The sequence below is a fragment of the Gossypium hirsutum genome, chromosome D10 (assembly GCF_007990345.1).
Source record: "Gossypium hirsutum isolate 1008001.06 chromosome D10, Gossypium_hirsutum_v2.1, whole genome shotgun sequence".
Classification (NCBI taxonomy): domain Eukaryota; kingdom Viridiplantae; phylum Streptophyta; class Magnoliopsida; order Malvales; family Malvaceae; genus Gossypium; species Gossypium hirsutum.
In genome coordinates this window covers 1,440,361-1,461,139 of record NC_053446.1, presented here as the reverse complement: position 1 = coordinate 1,461,139, position 20,779 = coordinate 1,440,361, and the positions used below count along the sequence as shown (strand labels likewise).

General features: G+C 32.4%; 3 protein-coding genes across 3 annotated transcripts; 2 read left to right on the top strand and 1 right to left on the bottom strand.

Moving 5' to 3' along the window:
* The first annotated feature begins 6,994 nt into the window (after nucleotides 1-6,994).
* On the top strand, nucleotides 6,995-9,220 carry LOC107941100 (calcium/calmodulin-regulated receptor-like kinase 1). The gene is made up of 7 exons (XM_041103197.1): nucleotides 6,995-7,385; nucleotides 7,468-7,621; nucleotides 7,727-7,853; nucleotides 8,347-8,432; nucleotides 8,502-8,573; nucleotides 8,646-8,852; nucleotides 8,942-9,220. The coding sequence occupies exons 1-7, from the start codon at nucleotides 7,063-7,065 to the stop codon at nucleotides 9,218-9,220; spliced, it is 1,248 nt and encodes a 415-aa protein (XP_040959131.1). The 5' UTR covers nucleotides 6,995-7,062.
* Nucleotides 9,221-9,269: 49 nt separating this feature from the next.
* On the bottom strand, nucleotides 9,270-11,571 carry LOC107941099 (protein HEAT-STRESS-ASSOCIATED 32). The gene is made up of 5 exons (XM_016874628.2): nucleotides 11,289-11,571; nucleotides 11,017-11,208; nucleotides 10,718-10,928; nucleotides 9,621-9,844; nucleotides 9,270-9,532 (listed from the first exon to the last, which is right to left on the bottom strand). Exons 1-5 carry the CDS (start codon nucleotides 11,412-11,414, stop codon nucleotides 9,422-9,424), a joined length of 864 nt encoding a protein of 287 aa, XP_016730117.1. The 5' UTR covers nucleotides 11,415-11,571; the 3' UTR covers nucleotides 9,270-9,421.
* Nucleotides 11,572-17,958: 6,387 nt separating this feature from the next.
* LOC107941105 (uncharacterized) lies at nucleotides 17,959-19,570 on the top strand. Its single transcript, XM_016874634.2, has 3 exons — nucleotides 17,959-18,077; nucleotides 18,160-18,365; nucleotides 19,187-19,570. Exons 1-3 carry the CDS (start codon nucleotides 17,979-17,981, stop codon nucleotides 19,398-19,400), a joined length of 519 nt encoding a protein of 172 aa, XP_016730123.1. The 5' UTR covers nucleotides 17,959-17,978; the 3' UTR covers nucleotides 19,401-19,570.
* The last annotated feature ends 1,209 nt before the right edge of the window (nucleotides 19,571-20,779 follow it).

The following is a 20,779-nucleotide window of genomic DNA, read 5'->3' as shown; positions in this document are numbered from 1 at the left end:
ATTTTATAAAATAAAAATAAAATTATGTGAAAATTGGTAAAAGAAAACATGTTCTCATTATTTTCAATAAAAATGTTTTACAAAAAATGAAAAAAAAAGTTGAAAACTATTATAAAATAAATAGACAGAGAGTAAAGAACAGATAGAATGGGAGAACAAAGAGAGAGCGTATTTTATTGATCAATCAGAATATTTACAAATTCTCCAAAGCCTCTATTTATAGGCATAAAAAGTATAAATAAAGTAAAAGATCTACTTCTAATGACTATTAGAATTTAAAATACATCAAGACGTATCCTAATGTTGATGGACATTCACTTAATAAGATATTCATAACAAAAACAAATAAATTTTTTAAAATTTATCCCATTTTGAATCCTTTTAGAAGTATTTTATTTTTATTTTTATAACCTTTAAACTTTTTTTTTATTTAATTGCATTTTATTTTACTATTGTAATACATTTTTAATAAATTATACTTTAATTTGATCATTTACTTATTTTTTTTCTTTTTCATTTTGAAAAATACATACCAAATTGTTTTCACTATTTTCATTATTGAAAACAAACACACGGTTGTATCTTCAGACCGTGTAACTAATTGATGCCATGTGGACCTAAGATTATTGAACAGAGCACACAGCTGTGTGCAGGGGTGAAGCCAAAAACTTTTTTTAGGAGGCGAAATTAAATTGTAATTATTTACGATAGTAAAAGTACAATTTCACAATTTTAATAATCTAGATCTTTATAATTTTTAAATGATTAAATAAATTTTTTATCATTTTTAAGGGTAACCTGAATCCGTCGCCGGAATAGGTTACGGAGTATTACCGGAGTTTACAAATTAAATACGGTCATTTCTCAACTTTTCAAATTTTTTTTCTTAGAAGTAGGGGACACATGCCCGTGTCTCTGCACGTGTGAATGGAAATAGACCATTATTAAACAAAATACCTATACATGCCACTATATCCAAAATCCAAACATTCGAACATACCTATATAACCAACGGATAGTGTGATATATCTCCAACAAGTTTCCAACCCAATCGAGCTTCCGATAATCTGTAGGATAAATAAAAACAAATACGTAAGTAATGAATGCTTAGTAAAATTTTAAATAACTCTAATACTTCATAATTTCTTTTGTCAAATACAATATAATCAATAAACACACTTCCTTCAGATCGATATCAATAATAATCTATAATTCTTTCAATTCAAACACATAAGTCTCTTACCATTTCTTACTGAATCAAAGAGCGGCTTATGGATATGAGTATATCGTTCTTTTTGTGCCATAGTCCAACTATGGTCTTATCCGACAATTCATCCTTTGCCACAGAACAATTGTACTCAATCCCGTGTTCAATCTAAACTGAATATTAAATTCGATAATATATTTCCAATAACAATTCAATTTGGCTTTCATTAGTTAATATCATATACTATCACATTGAGCCATTATTTATCTCATGAATATTTAATTCATGTTTTCATTTCACATTTTCATATTCAATTCACATTTTCAAATTATATTCCACAATCACGTTTCTTTCAATAGCTCAACTGTTTCATTTTGTTCCATTTAACTTTTCATTTAATTACCCCTATTAACAGACTCAGGCTTTGGCGAATACGTGGATTCCAACCAAACACACCAGTATGGCACATTGTACCTTAACGGTACACAGTACCTAAACAGTAAGCAATAACGGTAGCAGTAATAGTAACAGTAACAGTATTCAACAGATAAAGTGCCGAATCTGTAACAGTACGGTAATAGTATTCGACATACAAAGTGTCAAATTGGTAACAGTAACGATAACAGTATTCGACACACAAAGTGCCGAATCTATAATAATACGGTAACAGTATTCGATACACAAAGTGTCGAATCAGTAACAGTAACAGTAGTCGGCACATAAGTGCCTGATCAGTAAGCCGAAAAAAACCCGTACTCTCCCATATCCTATGGCATGCCAACTATATCCGACAAACCCGACTAGTTAATAGGGTATTTAATTCACTTTTCAGTACAATTTCCATCTTAGTTCAGTATCAATTATAATTCCTTATTTCAATTAGTTTCACAATATTGCAGTAATTCATTACTTCACTAATTTCACAGTTTAATGTAGTATACATAACAATATTCAGTAACTTCACAATTCAACTCAGTACTCAAAACAATATTTAATATTCCATAATTCAGTTCAGTATCAGTATCAGTCTCAATTTCAATACCCAATCATAAATTTATCATTTCAATAAACACTTACCTTAAAATACTCACCACACATAATTAGTAAATTAAACACATAATAATGATAAAGTTTGAATTATAGTGATACAAACACATATTTCTTATTCAATTCAGTTCTCTAAATTCAGTTCAATACTAACACATATACATATATATTATTCATCACCAAATAACATTCACTTTAGTCAAAATTGTATAGAATATAGTTCATACGAACTTACCAGATTAATTTGCAAAAATACCAAGATACAAGGGCATTTTGGAAATTTTCTATTTCCCTCAATTTTCTGCCCGATCTTAATCTAAATTAATATTTCATTCAATTTATTAAATTAAATAATAAAACAATTCATTTCATGTAATTTGGTCATTTTTATATTTTTACAAAATTACCCTAAAAATTTACTTTTATTCAATTTAGTCCCTGAACCTATAACATGTACATTAGCTATTTTAAAATAAACTCATATTAGCTGAATATTCACATATAATTTTCCTCCTCCTCCTCTCTATTCCACATCCTTAATGTGTAAACACATTTAAACAACATTATCCATACTATAACTATTTTCCTGTATGTAAATTCAAGCTGTCTGTTTGAGTTAGAGTCACTAATTTATTTATATCTCAAGCTACAGAGCTCCAAATTGAGATATGTTAATTTTTCCTCAAAATAGACTCACATATCTTATTACCATAAAATTTTCAGAATTTTTGGTTTAGCCAATAAGTACAGTTTATTCTTTAAAGTTCCCCTATTTCACTGTTTGACAGTTCCGACCTATCTTCACTAAAAATTAATTATCTCATTGTACAGAATTCGAATGATATCCTCATTTATTTATATTGAAAATAGACTCATTAAGGATTTTAAACATATAAATTATAACCTATAATTATTTTTGTAAACTTTTTAATGATTTTTCCAAGTCAAAATAGGGAATTCTGAAATCATTCTGACCCTATCTCACCCAAATTCAAATATCTCATAATATAAAATTTTTTGTATACACTGTTTCTTTTATGTGAAAATAAACTCATTCAGATTTAATTTCATATATTATTCAGCTTCTAATTAATTTTTCACCATTTTTGATGATTTTTCAAATTCACAAAACTTTTGTTGTCTAAACTGTTTTGTTGTTGAATGTACTCTTTCATATTCACTTTTTCTCACTTTTCTTTTTATTGATCAAGGTCAATTTCCCTTCTTTCTTGATTTATAACAACATGTTTAACTTATTTAACACTCACATTATTCAATTTAGTTCAAAAATCACTCTTTGGAAAAATTACATTTTTGCCCCTAAACTTTTCATTAATTCCTATTTTGTCCCTAGGCTCGAAAAATGAAATTCATACAATTCAACCCCCTTTTCAAGCCTAAACGAAATTCATATATATCTATAAAAGTCCATAGATTTCACAAAAAATCAAAATTTTCCTTTGAATTTCACTAGTTTACCATTTAGTCCCTAAATCTCAATTTCACCCAAAATCACTTTGTGAAAGTTGTTTATTTACTAACAACCTTTTATTTTCTACCATAAATTTTCAATTTTCAGCATGTTCATCCATGACACAATTTCCATACCTTGATAACTTTTCAAATAAATCCTCAAAATAGAGAGAATATGTTATCTCGATCTCAAAAATATAAAAATTATTAAAAACGGGACATGATTACTTACCAATTTATGCCAAGAAAGTCTCTTTTCTCTCTCCTAGGGTTTCCATGTAAATTTTGGGGAAGAAGATGATAGAAAAGGATGATATGTTCATGTAATTAATTATCATCTTTTAATTTCCCCAAATTCCAATTTAGTCCTTCTCTTTTTCTCAAATTTCATGGATGATTCATCCATAAAAATCCACCATCTTTTGATTGATAGCCTATTTACTATATAAGAACCTCTGGTTTTGAATTTCATAGCTATTTAACCCTTCTAGCTTCTAGAATTCAATTTCTACATTTTATACAAATAGGTCATTTCATTAATTAATCACTAAATCGATAAAATTTTCATATCAGTATTTTCATGCAACATTCCTATCATAATGCAACTCATGTCAAAATTTTAAAATAAATTTTTTCTCATCGGATTTGTGGTCCCGAAACTACTGTTTCGACTAAACCCAAAATCGGGCTATTACAGGCAACATGTATTAATTTAATATTTTAAAAATCTTAAAGGGCATATATAAAAAATTTTCTATTTTAGGAGGTGCTGGGTTCTCCCCTGACCGTGTGTATTATTTGATACCTTGAAATGCAAGATTTTCAACAATGGTTTACTTAAGTCCCAAGCTTACCAAAAATCATGTATACAACTACTCAAAACACAACAAAAAAAATGCTAAATCATGTCAAATTATACCAATTCTCTATCAACCTATATGCCTAACCAATATGCCCTCATTGGCACCACAATTTAAACATAAACAACAGTCTTTCTAGCCAAAGTATTTTTATTTTCATTTACCAAAAATATTTTTAAATTTTCAAAAAATAGAAAATGAAAACTGTTTTTGGAAAATGAAAATAGAGAATGTTGTCTAAATCACATGCACCCTTAATTTCTAAAACTTTGCATTCTAATATATTAAAATAAGAGAACAATTATTGTCTAACTAAATATCAAATTAGCATCATTTTACATTTATATATTACATACACAGACTATTATATTAATAAAAAAATGAAAATATATGTATTTATTCATTTTTTTAAAGGTGTACTATTGAATTAAAATTAAAGTTTCATATATATATATATATATGAACCACAATTTAAAATTGATGTGTATATTTATGCAAAATCAAAACTTATATATCAAATTACACATTAAAATAAAATTCATATATAAATTTGATATATTAATATTTTATGCAGCCAAAAAAAATTCCAAAACACATACATCTACTTTCAAACGTAATTTATATCATAGTCACTTGAGTGTAGCGGTGAGCAAAACTCGATTCGATTTAAAAGTATCAAAAAGTTTTCAAATTTTGAATTAATCAAATGAGTTATTCGGTATTTTCAAGTCGAACTTGAATAAGTAGTTTGGTTTTTTGAGTTTGAGTCGAGTTTAATTTTACAATTTGAATAACTCAAAAAATTTGAATAACTCAAATAATATATTGATGCAAATACCCATTTGGTCCTTGTCAATTTAAAAAATGAATAAATTGGTCCCTTTCAACAAAAAATACAAAAAAAATCAAAATAATTTTTAAATATATATGCTCTAACATGGAACTAGTTATATTGTAAATTTATTTTTAATTTAATTCAAATGATTTCACTTCGACTTAAATTGCATTTTCTCAACTCAATTCAAAAAAAGTTCAAATCAAGTTAGAATTATAAAATATAACTCGTCAACTTGATTAACTCTATTTGATTCGATTCGGTCAAACACTTGCCCCTACTTAATACTATCGAGTAAAATTAGCACGTAAGTTATGTTCAATGAACTTTGTATCTAACAAGCACACATATGTTTTCCTAAGTACCTCACCAATTTAAACTTATAAAATCAGTTACACATATCCCATGCGCGAAAGCTTAACTTATGGTGGTTTTTAGTGTGTATATATATATATATTTTATCATATCTCTAGTTCTCTATACAACACTCATCAATAACTTCCTTAAAAACATGGCTTCAACACAATGACAATACAATATCAAATCTATGAATCCTCATAATTTGTTTTTCTTCCTTACAGAACTCTTATACTAACTTAAACATCAAACAGTATCTCGAAACCAAAACTCCAACACCCACAACTCACATTCGCTCTATAAATTCTACTAGCTTTTCAGGCACAGTTTACCGCCCAAAAGAAATGCTATCCAAACTAGGAAGAAAAAAACAATAACAATAAAAGTACTATAAAACCCCTACGGTAGGAATTACACTTCATTTTGCCTTATCTACTCAAAAAATAGGTAAATTAGTTCTTGTACGTTAGATTAAAAAATTAAATTGATCATTTTGTTAAAAATTGTTTATTTCTACTGCTAAAAACTGGTCTCTATATGTTAGAGTAACGTATGTGTGACATGCTACCTTCGTTGTTTAATAAAAATGTACAGAAACTAATTTATCTATTTTTTAAATAAAAGTACGTAACATAACAATTTACTCTATTATAGGGATATTTATGGTACTTTTACCAACAAAGACATATCCATAATACATTTTTCAATTTTCACTACCATAATAATAGTAAATAACTTCTTGTTTATTACCTTTTTCCCTCGATAACTAATCATCACTTAATAGGTAATGTAGGCAAAAGTTTCATCTATTTCCGTATTTTCACCACCCTAATCATCTAAATAAGGAAACGAATTACGCCAGTATATTTGATTGCCTTCCATTGCCTTTAATCCATTTTTTCCCAGATATCATCAAACACCAAAATAGGCATAAAATCTCCATATTGAAGGCAAACATACTAATCCATTAAAGCAATCGTCTGGATTGACAAGTACTTAATTACGTGTCACATCCTTAATTTTAATTAATGATTATCCAGCTTTATTACTATATAAAAAAAATCTTAACGTTATTTAATTAATACCAATGCACATGCACTTGGGCTATATATGGATGGTTATAATTTTCCCAGACAGGTCCGGTCTAATCCGCACATGCTTGTAGGTATCAAACAAAAACTGAAAAAAGAAAACATAACTTTACATGTTTTTCTTCTTCTTTTTCTTTTTTCTTATTAAATAATAGATTTAAGTGAAAATTTTAACAGGTTTTATTTTAAGAAATGAGAACTTGCGAGTTGGGATTAGTTTTTGGCACCACCATTGGAGTAGGAGTTGGTATTATTTTGGCCATGGCTATTGCATGGTACATTATGTACCGAAAGAGACGTTTCGATCGATCTCATGATACGGAAAAGGTTGGTCCAAGGGCTGACAATCACCCCATCCGTATTCATGGATCAGATTCCAGCACAGTATTGTCGGATTCTAACCATAGTCGAGATTCCCCTAGGACATCTGAATGGAGTAACATGCCCCAATGGTTAGAAGGGCTTCGGAGGAAGAGTGTGGCATCCGCATGCGGCATACCAAAATACTCTTACAAGTATGAAAGGGTTTTTGCATTTCAGACTTTCTTTTCGTTTATTTTCTTTCTCAACGTTATTTCAGGACGAAATGTTTTGCAGAGAGCTACAAAAAGCCACATGGAATTTTACGACGAATATAGGTGAAGGGGCATTTGGTCCTCTTTATAAAGCTCAAATAACAACTGGTCAGACAGTTGCTGTTAAAGTGCTTGCTACTGATTCCAAGCAAGGTGCAATGGAATTCCTTACTGAGGTAACTAAAATCTGTTTTCCATTTCCATGTCCTATGAATCAATGATTTGGTTTTATTGGAAATCAAGTGAAAGCTTGTACACATCAATATTTTGTTGCTTTGTAGGTTCTGTTGCTTGGAAGATTACACCATAGGAACCTCGTGAACTTGATGGGGTATTGTGCTGAAAGAGGACTGCATATGCTTGTTTATGTTTATATGAGAAATGGAAGCCTTGCCTCCCATTTATACAGTAAGAATAATCAAAGCTGATAAGGGCACGAATAGCATTGCACTCTACCTTTCTATTAAGAGATATATAAATTAATTTTTATACTTTAAATTAAATCAAACATATTTTTCTGTTAAGAATTCATTCATCTATTTTTATTATTAAAAACTAATATCTATATGCCAACATGAAATACACATAGCACGCTATATGTAATTATTTAATTATTTTATCAACCACATCTGTTTTTAACAGTAAAAATTGATTAAATTTAACAAAAATGATCAATTTACTTTTTAATCTTACGTACAATATATTAACTTGCTCATTCTTTTGAATAAAGAAAACATAGCATAATCTATCAGTTAGTACAAAAGTATCCATGATACTTTTACCATTGAAACTCCATTCATGTAACGTCATCTATCATAAAAATGCATGCATACTTTGTCCAAGAAACAAATTCAATAGTACTTGTCATGATGCAAAATGCATTATCACGTTTGAATTGCAGATGAAAAACTTGAGCCTTTGACCTGGAATCTGAGGGTACAGATAGCTCTAGATGTGGCAAGGGGTTTGGAATATCTTCATTATGGGGTAAGTTAATCTGGTTTAGGGTTTACGGTTTAAATACATAGTTTGCTCACTCGCCAGTTTTCATAACAGGCTGTTCCACCAGTAGTGCACCGGGACATCAAATCGTCGAATATTTTGTTGGATCACTTCATGAAAGCTAGAGTAAGTTTTCAGTTCTCTGCTAGATACTTCATTTCTCCTATGAATGAGGCTTAATAAGGCCATACTGTGCAGGTAGCTGACTTTGGGATTTCAAGGCAGGAGAAGAGTGCTTTGCATTCTTCATCTGATATTAAAGGAACTTTCGGTTACGTAGACCCAGAATACATATCTACATCAATTTTTACTAAGAAAAGTGATGTTTACAGTTTCGGGGTTCTCCTATTTGAACTAATGAGTGGCAAGAATGCACAGAAGAATCTCATGGAATACGTAGAGTTTGTAAGTTCAAGACGTGCTTAGCTTATGATTACTTGATATTATACGTATAGATTATGAACATTTAATTGACAGGCCTTGACATTGAATAGGTGGCTCTTGGTGTAGAGGACAATGAAGGGTGGGAAGAGATTGCAGACCCTAGACTTGAAGGAAAATTTGATGTTCAACAACTAAATTTTATGGGTGGTCTTGCTTATAATTGTGTAAATCCTGTTTCAAGAAAAAGGCCCTCAATGAGGAAGATTGTGTTGGCACTGTCCGAGATTCTTAAGCCGAGGAACTCGGAAACCTACCGGGTTATAACAGAAGAAACTACTTTTGAACTGGACTTACAAGGGACTTTTGATTCTTCCTTAACTGAAAGATGAAAAGATATAGGCAAAATCAGTAGAATCCAACATGAAAACAAAAAATCAGTCATTGTAAAGAGCTTCAACTTTATTGCAATAATAGTCGATAATGTTTTCATCTCGATTAAACTTCACACTCTCAGCACAAACATAAGGCATACCAATGCTTACTTGATAAACTACAGCAGGGAAGTTGTATCTCTATAAGTCTTTACCAGTTCAGAACAGAAAATACGACGAACCAAGGACCGAGTTGTGATTTTTTCCAAGGTTGCATCCTCTGAGACACTCTAAATCCATTACCTGAGAGTGATCCACAAAGAGGTTCACCTGAAAGTAACAAGTCATGAATGTCAGTTATATATAATCAGAAACATCAGAATTTGGTATGGGTTAACTTAATGAATAATCATTATACCTTTGGTCCATATTGCCTGACAAACCACTCGGAGGCTCTAGCATTTGAAGCGTCGAACATTGTCTTCTCAAGACCTAGATGACCAATAACCTTTGCAATTACATCCGCCCGTACTGAATCAGCATGTTTGCATAGATCATCTGCATCGATCATAATCATGTCTGCACCAGCTCCTAAGCATCTCTCAGCCCTCCTGATCAATAGGTCAACATCTTCAACAAGTTCTGTAAATATATTCGGGTTATAGTAAATGCAACAATGATAGTTGGTTTTTGAAAACAGCTCAGAGACCACATTGGTTCAACCAAACCATATTTCAACGGTTCCACTCATTCTAACCAGTACAAAAACTGAACATTATTGCTATGAACATCCATATACATGAAAATAAAGGGTCTAAAAGATGGCAATCACTGAAAAAAGTATGATTGGCTATATGGTTCAATTCCCTTGAAACTTAATTCAATAAAAGCAAAACAAATGCAAATCCCTCGTCAAAATTTGGAAAAAAAAATCATAAAAACCAATAGTAACGGTAAAAGTACCATGGAGGCCCCTGTACTAAGAGTCAAATTGCATTTTGTCCCATTTACTCAAAATATAGGCAAATTAATCTCTGTACATTATATCAAAGAACAAACTAATCCTTTCTATTAAAATTTAATCCATTTCTATTATTATAAACTAGTGTTGCTGACAGAATAACTAAATAATAATTACAAGTAATGTGCCACGTGTGCCTCATTCTAACCTATAAGGACCAATTTTTAACGGTAAAAATAGATGATAAAATTATTAATAAAAGGACCAATTTGCTCTTTGATCTAATATACAGGGACTAATTAGTCCAATTTTTTTAGTAGAGAGAACAAAATGTAATTTGACTTTTAGTACAAGAGCCTCTATGGTACTTTTACCTAATAGTAACTCATTCAATGAAATATAGTTCACCAACAAGAATTTAAGTGCAGTGATAAGGTACATTATCCGGGCAATCACGACTCCCAAAAGATTAGTCTCCATGAACCCAAAACGGACATGAGAATACCTTGCTTACACACACACAGAGGAAAAAAAAACAGGAATGAGATCCATACCAGTAGATCTTGGAGGAGGAGGAACATAAGCTCCAAATGCTCTATCACTACCAATAGGAATATCAGACTTATTAAACTTGACAGCAAACTGAGGCTTAGCTTTTAAGCCACCACCTTTAATCAATCTCACATATCTCAAAAGTGTATCTTCAGGAACTTCAAGTGATGTCACATTCAACTCAATTGTATCAAACCCCATTTGCTTACACTCCTTCAAGAACATTAAATCACAACATTATCAAAAAAAGGAAAATACTTTAACCATAAAAAAGCTTCAATCTCGGTATAACTCAACTTACTTCAACATAATATTTAAAAGCCGAAGGACCTTTACGAATCAAATGTTCAGCCCAATCACCAGTACTAACATAAACATTATGTTGATGAGCCATATCAATCACTTGTTTCAAAAACGATTTAGGCATTAAACTATGAGAACCCCCGGAAAACTTCAACCCATCAACAAATTGACCCATTGATTCAAATATATCCTGGTGAAAAAAGAAACCTTTTTTATTCAGCTCAATCATAAATTTCCGAAATTTAAAAACAACCCATTGAAATTCCATACCTGAAGAACGTTCTGGGTCAAGAGAGTATGATTGGGTCCTCGCATTTCAGTGACCCCAAACCGGCGAGGCTTTTCGGGTCGATCCTCGTCTTCCTCGAAATTTTTCCATCTGTAATAAAGCGACATTTTTTGTTCACTCTGTTTTTACGTTTTTTTTCTGGAAAACAGAGAATTTCCCAGGATTTTATTTTTATCTCCCAACATATAAGCATGGCGATAATGACAACAATCTGTATCTGAAGTTTTGAGTTGGTTCTAGAGACATGTTTTTTTCCATGATCGAGACTCATCGAACACTTGTACTTTTCCGAAATATTTTTGTCCTACGTGTAATATATATTTTCCCTCGAAAATGTCCTGTTAGAGAGAAAATTCTACGTTGTATTAGTTGATTTGGGCCTTTATCTTGTTTGTTTACAAAGAAAATTCAAATGGGCTTTTAAGTAAAAATAAACCCTACTAAAAAAACTAGCTCTAAAGCATTTTGAGAAGATTTCCATATGTTTGTTTTATGAGAATTTTTCTTCTTTATTTTTTTCTTTTGGCAATGACTTTATGAGAAATTTGACATGGTTAAAAAAGTAACTTAAATTATAGTTTTATATTAAATTTTAAATTTTAATTATATACTTGAATTTGAAATCACGATAAAAAATCTACAATGATTCACAGAACAATTGTACGAAATAGTGCTCGTAAGATTTCATGATAAAAGAGAGCCTGTCTTGGCTTCTTGTTTTGGGTTTTTCGTACCCTTATGACTTAATTACGAGCTTTAAAAGTTGAGTCATAATGGGCTTCTTTGCATGTGTATTTAAATATGATATATTGATGTATACTACTTTCTCGAGGTTTTTGAGTTTGCATGGTTCCTTATCCATGTGCTAAAAAGATTATTGGATACCTACAATCTTTGACTTTTCAAAGATGAATAGTGGCAGAAAGTTGGCACCGAAAGGCACCGAAAGTAGAAAGTAAGATTAGTTGGCATGGGATAATTGCAATTTTGGTCCCTAATTGTATAGGGACATTGCAAGTTGATCCTTAAACCTCAACTATAAATAGGCCTAACCATTTCTTACTTTCTTCATCCCACACTTGCCATTCTCTACTTAAGGCAATTGTTCTCTCTCCCTATTTGTAAACTTTCACTTGTATTTTTGGAGTGAAATATATTTGGTAGTGCCCGAGGACGTAGGCAAAATTTGCTGAACCTCGTTAAAATTCTAGTGTTCTTTAATTTTTGTTCTGCATATTTTGCAAGTGTCATTGTAGTGATTTATTGTGCTATTAAATTACGATAGAGGGATATTCTGGCTAGGAAAGATCTGGTATGTAAGCGATCCTCGTGATCCACCTCTCTTTCCTGGGAATTGAACTTAGTGTGATTTTTCAGTACAATAATTTTACTCTTTCACACGCTTTCGCGCAACAATTGGTATCAGAGCCAGGTTCGTACTTGGGGAATACGACCGTTTACGGTACTATTCACGTATACGGCACTATTCATGTATACGGTACTATTCACATATACGGCACTATTCACGTATACGGTACTGTTCACGTATACAGTAGTTGGGATTGAGGAGAAAAATGGCAGCAGCATCGTCATCAGCAAGGACTACTGTGACAAATGCAAAATTTGAAGTAGAGAAATTTGACGGTACCAATAATTTTGGTATGTGGCAGTGTGAGATCCTGGATGTCTTATGTCAGCAAGAGCTGGATATAGCCCTTGAAGAAAAACCTGACAAGATGGATGACAAGGAGTGGGCCAAGATCAATAGACAGACGTGTGGTACAATCCGCCTATGTTTGGCCAAAGAGCAGAAGTACTCCGTCATGAGGGAGACATCAGCGAAGAAGCTGTGGGATACATTGGAAGAAAAGTTTCTAACGAAAAGTCTTGAAAATAGGCTTTATATGAAAAAGAAACTTTTTCGGTTCACGTATGCACCCGATATGTCGATGAATGACCATGTGAACTCATTCAATAAAATTTTAGCAGACTTGCTAAATTTGGATGAGAAATTTGAAGATGAAGACAAGGCATTATTGTTGTTGAATTCCCTTACTGATGAATATGATCATCTTACCACCACATTGCTTCATGGGAAAGATTCAATCACATTTGATGCAGTCTGTAGTGCGTTGTATAAATCTGAGACTCGAAAGAAAGATAAAAGAGATCACAGAGATACAACTGCAGAAGTCTTAACAGTAAGAGGTCGTTCACACAGCAGCAAACCTGGTAGAAGGGGTAAGTCCAAAGGGAGACCCGCCAAAGATGAATGTGCCTTTTGTCGTGAGAAAGGGCATTGGAAAAAGAATTGTCCTAAGTTACAAAAGGGCAAGTCTATTTCTAATGCATGTGTAGCGGAGCATGATGAGGAGTCAGACTTTAGCTTGGTTGGCATGGCAATGGCATGTCAAACGGATGAGTGGATATTGGATTCGGGATGTACTTACCATATGTGTCTTAATAAGGACTGGTTTTCTAGTCTTGAAGAACTAGAAGGTGGAGTTGTTTTTATGGGCAATGATAGTGCCTGTAAGACAATGGGTGTAGGTACAATCAAATTGAAGAACCATGACGGCTCAATCCAAGTTCTGACAGATGTTCGCTATGTACCCAGCTTGAAGAAAAATCTCATCTCATTAGGGGCCCTAGAATCTAAAGGGCTCACAATCACTTTGAGAGATGGATTACTAAAGGTAGTAGCTGGGGTATTGACGGTGATGAAAGGCACTAGAAGAAATAACTTATACTATTTAAATGGAAGTACAGTTATTGGATCAACATCAACAGCTTCTGCGAAAGATGCAGATTCAGAGGCTACCAGGTTATGGCATAGGCGATTGGGACATGCTGGTGAAAAAGCTTTGCAGACTTTGGCGAAGCAAGGCTTGTTGAAAGGTGCAAATTCTTGCAAATTGGAATTCTGTGAACATTGTGTTCTGGGCAAGCAGACGAGGGTAAAATTTGGTTCAACAATTCACAATACGAAAGGAATTCTGGACTATGTTCACAGTGATGTGTGGGGACCTACCAAAGTGGCTTCTTTGGGAGGTATGCACTATTTGTCACTTTTCTTGATGATTATTCAAGAAAAGTATGGGTGTATCTAATGAAAAGAAAAAATGAAGTTTTGGATGCATTTCTGAAGTGGAAGAAGATGGTGGAGACTCAGACAGGTCGAAAGGTCAAACGACTTCGATCAGATAATGGTACTGAGTACAAAAATGATCCATTTCTACAAGTATGTCAAGATGAGGGCATTGTGCGACACTTCACTGTTCGAGATACACCACAGCAGGATGGGGTGGCAGAACGCATGAATCGGACTATACTGGAGAAAGTTCGATGTATGTTGTCCAATGCTGGATTGGGAAAGGAATTTTGGGCTGAGGCAGTTACATATGCGTGCCATCTAATTAACCGATTGCCATCAGCTACAATAAATGGAAAAACTTCTATGGAGATGTGGACTGGTAAACCTGCTACTGATTATGATTCTTTACATGTTTTGGTTCCACTGCATATTATCATGTAAAAGAATCTAAGTTAGACCCAAGAGCAAAGAAAGCATTATTCATGGGTATAACTGGTGGTGTAAAAGGATACCGTCTCTGGTGTCCTGATACAAGGAAGATTGTTTTCAGTAGAGATGTAACTTTGATGAATCAACCATGATGAAGAACGAGGATTCACAAAAGGATGACAAAACCAGTAGTACTTTGCAGCAGGTGGAGTTTGAAAAGGTTAATGATGATCCAGCTAATATTGAAAGAACAAATGATGAAGAAGTTTCGACCCAAGAACTTCTACAGCAACAAGATTCAATTGCATATAGGAGGCCAAGAAGAGAGATTCGTAAGCCTGCTCGCTTTGATGATATGGTGGCCTATGCACTTCCAATTGCAGATGATGATGTTCCTTCCACTTACACAGAAGCAATAAGTAACTCTGATGGTGTAAAGTGGAAGCAAGCTATGAATGAAGAAATGCAGTCTCTTCATAAAAATAGGACTTGGGAGTTGGTGAGACTGCCCAAGGGAAAGAAGGAAATTGGATGCAAATGGGTATATGCAAAGAAGGAAGGATTTCCTGGTAAAAATGAAATTCGATACAAGGCTAGATTGGTAGCAAAGGGTTACGCTCAGAAAGAAGGAATAGACTATAATGAAGTGTTTTCTCCAGTTGTGAAGCATTCGTCTATTCGAATTTTGCTAGCCTTGGTTGCGCAATATGATCTTGAACTAGTTCAGCTTGATGTGAAGACCGCGTTTTTACACGGTGATTTGGAAGAGGAAATCTATATGACTCAGCCAGATGGATTCAAGGTTGCTGGAAAAGAAAATTGGGTTTGCAAACTGACAAAGTCGCTTTATGGATTGAAGCAATCTCCGAGGCAGTGGTACAAGCGATTTGATCAGTTCATGAAAGGGCAAAGGTACACAAGAAGTAAATTTGATCATTGCGTGTATTTTCAGAAGCTACAAGAAGGAACTTTCATATACTTGCTCTTATATGTTGATGATATGCTAATAGCATTTAAGAGCAAAGTTGAGATTGAAAGATTGAAGACTCAACTCAATCTCGAGTTTGAGATGAAAGATCTAGGAGAAGCCGAATACATGGCTGTAACAGAGGCTGTAAAGGAGGCTATTTGGTTACAAGGTATGGCTAAAACCTTGGGGTTGGTTCAGGAGCATATTAACGTGTATTGTGATAGTCAAAGTGCTATTCATTTAGCAAAGAATCAAGTCTATCATGCACGTACAAAACATATCGACGTACGATTCCATTTTGTGCGGGAAATTATTGAAGAGGGGAAAATTTGTCTTCAGAAGATCAAGACTGCAGATAATCCCGCAGATATGATGACCAAGTTGGTAACAACAACCAAGTTCGAACATTGTTTGAACTTGATCAATATCCTGCAAGTTTAACAGTTGAAGAAGGCACTATCAAGTATTGTTGTCAAGGGTAGAAAGAATTGTGTGAAGATAAGATTATCCTAATCAAATCTTCAAGGTGGAGATTATTGGATACCTACAATCTTTGACTTTTCAAAGATGAATAGTGGCAGAAAGTTGGCACCGAAAGGCACCGAAAGTAGAAAGTAAGATTAGTTGGCATGGGATAATTGCAATTTTGGTCCCTAATTGTATAGGGACATTGCAAGTTGATCCTTAAACCTCAACTATAAATAGGCCTAACCATTTCTTACTTTCTTCATCCCACACTTGCCATTCTCTACTTAAGGCAATTGTTCTCTCTCCCTATTTGTAAACTTTCACTTGTATTTTTGGAGTGAAATATATTTGGTAGTGCCCGAGGACGTAAGCAAAATTTGCTGAACCTCGTTAAAATTCTAGTGTTCTTTAATTTTTGTTCTGCATATTTTGCAAGTGTCATTGTAGTGATTTATTGTGCTATTAAATTACGATAGAGGGATATTCTGGCTAGGAAAGATCTGGTATGTAAGCGATCCTCGTGATCCACCTCTCTTTCCTGGGAATTGAACTTAGTGTGATTTTTCAGTACAATAATTTTACTCTTTCACATGCTTCCGCGCAACAAAGATAGAGACTAACATTTACTTTCTAAGCAACGTATTCACGTACAACCTAGTAAGATTTTCTTACAACATCCTTAAACATTATAAACTATTTAACGTTAGATCCTTTCGCCAAGAAAACACGTGGCAAGCTCAAAAGATATTGTTAGCTTTGCATTGACTTCTTAAGCATAATCACCTATCCCACTTCAAATAGGACCTACCACCTGGGCTTAAAGGAGAATGTTGTCCTAATACGAACGCACTCTCAAAACAATAATGAATCTATTTAGGCTTAACTACCTCATATTAATAGAATCCCACGATACGTGACTGTGATGATTCATTATGCATTTGACGGGATTGAATGTTTATCTAAATATATTATGCCAGTGGATAAGGGACCTCTACTATAAATACTTTAAAAAACTATGAAGAGGGGATAGACCTTATAGCACCTTATAATGACTTTGAGTATATTTGTTTTTCTCAATCAGTTAGTCATCTTATCTTTGTTCCGACTCTTAACTTTTATAGGTGAATCGACTTCCATTATATCACCTTAATTTCCTTCTTATATTCCTCCTTTATTATATCTTATATCAACAATTAATAATATTAAGAATTCAAAATAAGAGAATTTAAATCCCGAATTTTAGAGAATTTGACCAAAAAAAAAAAGAAAAGTAAAAGGCATTGCCCTCAAGTTTGATTCCAGGCTTCCAGCTAAGGTTTATGATGTATGTATCATTTCCTTCACAAAGTTACACTGTTACCATCTTTTCCTTTGATTCCAAAATACAAACACATCTCATGGGTCGATCAATGTTTTTTCTATCATTCTTGTGAAAAAAAATTCTACTTTTCTTGTCATCCATGGAAGGAATATATGAATTTCAAAGAAAAAGCAAGTTCAAAAAAGAAAGAATAAAATATGTATGAGCAAAAAAAAGAAGCTTTTTAATCCAAAAACAAGCAGCTTAATCACTTTCGTGTTTGTTACTAATCTCCATACCTGTTCCCTACTTTATTCTTATTCTTCTCTTCATTAATACACCATATATAGCGCTTTATATAATGGGTGCCATTCACTGACAGATATCTGCAATTTTATTACGGTAAAAACATGGCAAAAAACTATGGTTTTTTGATTTGTTTATTGATTATGGCTTTGGATATTACTGCTGGAGTACTTGGCATTGAAGCTGAAATAGCTGAAAACAAGGTACGTTTGTAAAGAGAATGGTAATTATTGATTCATTTTTTTCATGGTGTTTATGGTTTTTTTCTTTTTGGGGTTAAAACAGGTGAAGCATTTGAGGATGTGGATTTTTGAATGTAGAGACCCAAGTTTACAAGCTTACAAGCTAGGACTTGCAGCATCTGTACTACTTGGTCTTGCTCATGTTACTGGGAACTTACTTGGTGGTTGTGTGTGCATTTGGACAAAGAGAGATTTAGACGAAGCATCTGCTAACAAACAATTAGCTGTGGCTTCCCTTATTTTCTCATGGTATGCATGTCTTGAATTAGTGCTCAAAAATGGGGTGAGGTTGAGTTGAATTTAAGTTAGATGTATAGTTTGAATATCTTATATAGTTAGTCAACTTTAAATATAGATTTTAATTATTTTTTTCAAATTCGTTTACATCTATAAATAATTAATTTAACTCCATTTTGATTTTTTTTATTATGAAAATGTTTTTTTAACATTTTGTAATTTGTTTTATTAAACTTATATCGAGTTATTCTGTGATTGAACTTTAAATCCGCTAATAATAAAGACTTAAAATCAATGCAAATCTTTTTGTTACAACTTTGAATATAAACAAATTAACATCTTTTTAGCACTTATATTATAGTATTATATATTTATTTTTGTATAGTATGAACTCAAGGGTGAATACAAAGGGTAATGGTCTTGGTCTAAAAAATAAATGAAAAAAATTGATTTTATTATCCTTTGAAAAATTATAAATTAGCATAATAATTCTAAAAAAATTATAAATTTAATTTTGATCCCTTAAAATATTTTTCTTAACTTTGTCCAATATAAACTTCATAAGTAAAATAAGAAAACATATTTTTTTTGAAACAAAAATAAGAAAACATATTATAGAATTGAAAATGGACTAAATTGGCCGAACTCAAATCTTAACTTTTGAAATCAAAATCCAATTCATATTTTAAACAAACTTAATTTTTTCTTATCCGAATTCATTTTGAAAAAAATTCAAACTTAAATGAATAACTAACTTCTTGATACCCAAATTTGCAATTTACAAAAGTTTGCCAGATTTTTTCTTAAAAAACTTTTTTGATGATGAAAAACAGGATAATATTAGCAGTGGGATTCACAATGCTGATCATAGGGACACTGTACAACTCAAAGTCGAGGAAAACATGTGGCATAACCCACCATCGGCTCTTTTCCATTGGAGGGATTCTATGTTTCATTCATGGACTTTTCACCGTTGCTTACTATGTATCAGCCACCGCAGCTGGCCGAGAAGATAAAGCAAATGGGTCTCGAGCCACCACTGCTTAATTTGCCTTTTTCCCTACTTTCTTCATGCTTTGTAACAAAAGCCTACAATCCACATTTTTTATTTTATTCTTTATTTTGTATTGATGTTTTGGATATAACCACCATGTTAATGGTTGTTTTACTTTTTGTGTTATAGGAATTGAAATCTTTTTGAATGAGGTTAATAGTCATCATAGTTAAATTTTATTATTAGTTGTTGTAATTCATGTACTTTATTATGTTATATAAGACCTAAAAGAATTATAAGATATATTTAATAGATATATAAAAGGGCAAAGCAACCTCTTAAGGATAGGCAACATGCAAGCAAAGGACCCTAACATCGCGAATGCCAAGCGAGAACAAAGCTGACATGCTCAACATGAGAAAATGAGAGCAAACGAACATAGCAGGTGGATGAGTCAATCTCGAGGCAAGGACCTCTGAAACCTCTTTTAAGATAAGCTCACAATTCATATTCTTCAACTTTAATCCTTTCCTCCTTGTTAATCACTAACTTAACCATTAGAAAGAGATTGGAATGCGAATTTCGACGCTCATAATTTATTTTCCTCCTTACAGGGCCTTTTGTCTTCATAGTCCATATCCAACCCAAATCTATACCTATTCGAGCTTGCATTAACATACTCTAATTTGGTCAATTTTAATATTATTATTTTTAAAATTTTGAAATTTTAATCGTAATCCAAATTGTAGCTCTTAGATTCGTTAGGTCAAATTTTGCTATTAATATTATACTATGTGTAACTTGTAGATTTAACCATTATTCTCTTATTTGATCATTTTTAATTACTACATTTTACGATTTTTAAAATTTCAATCTTGACTCATATCATAACCATTAAATCTATTTACTAGAATAATGTGATTTTTTAAAGTATTATGTGAAAATAATAATCTAAACATGACATTATAAATGTGATAATATCATACCGAAGTTGTTCATATAGTAAGTACACACACAAAATAGTTAATATTGTTTAGGTATCGATTGATACATATTGTTTCAACCACAAATCAGTACTAAATAATTTTAAGTTTCATTCAAATCAGAACTTCAACATACTTCGATTCTATAAATACAATCCATTGTAATTTTTTGAAGTATTTTCGTTCAATGTGTAATATATAATTTTTTCCCATCGAAATGGAGAAAGAATTTTCTTGTTAGAGAAAGAAATTTTACGTTGTATTAGTCGATTGGGCCTTTTTGTTAAGAAAGAAAATTCAAATGGGCTTCTAAGTAAAAGTCAACCTATGCAAAAAATTATCCCAGAAGCAATTTCAAATAATTCCCATGCATACTCCTTGATTATTCTATGCGTAAGGCATGTTTGCTTTATGAGAATTTTCACCTAGTGAAATATGACGAAGATTTA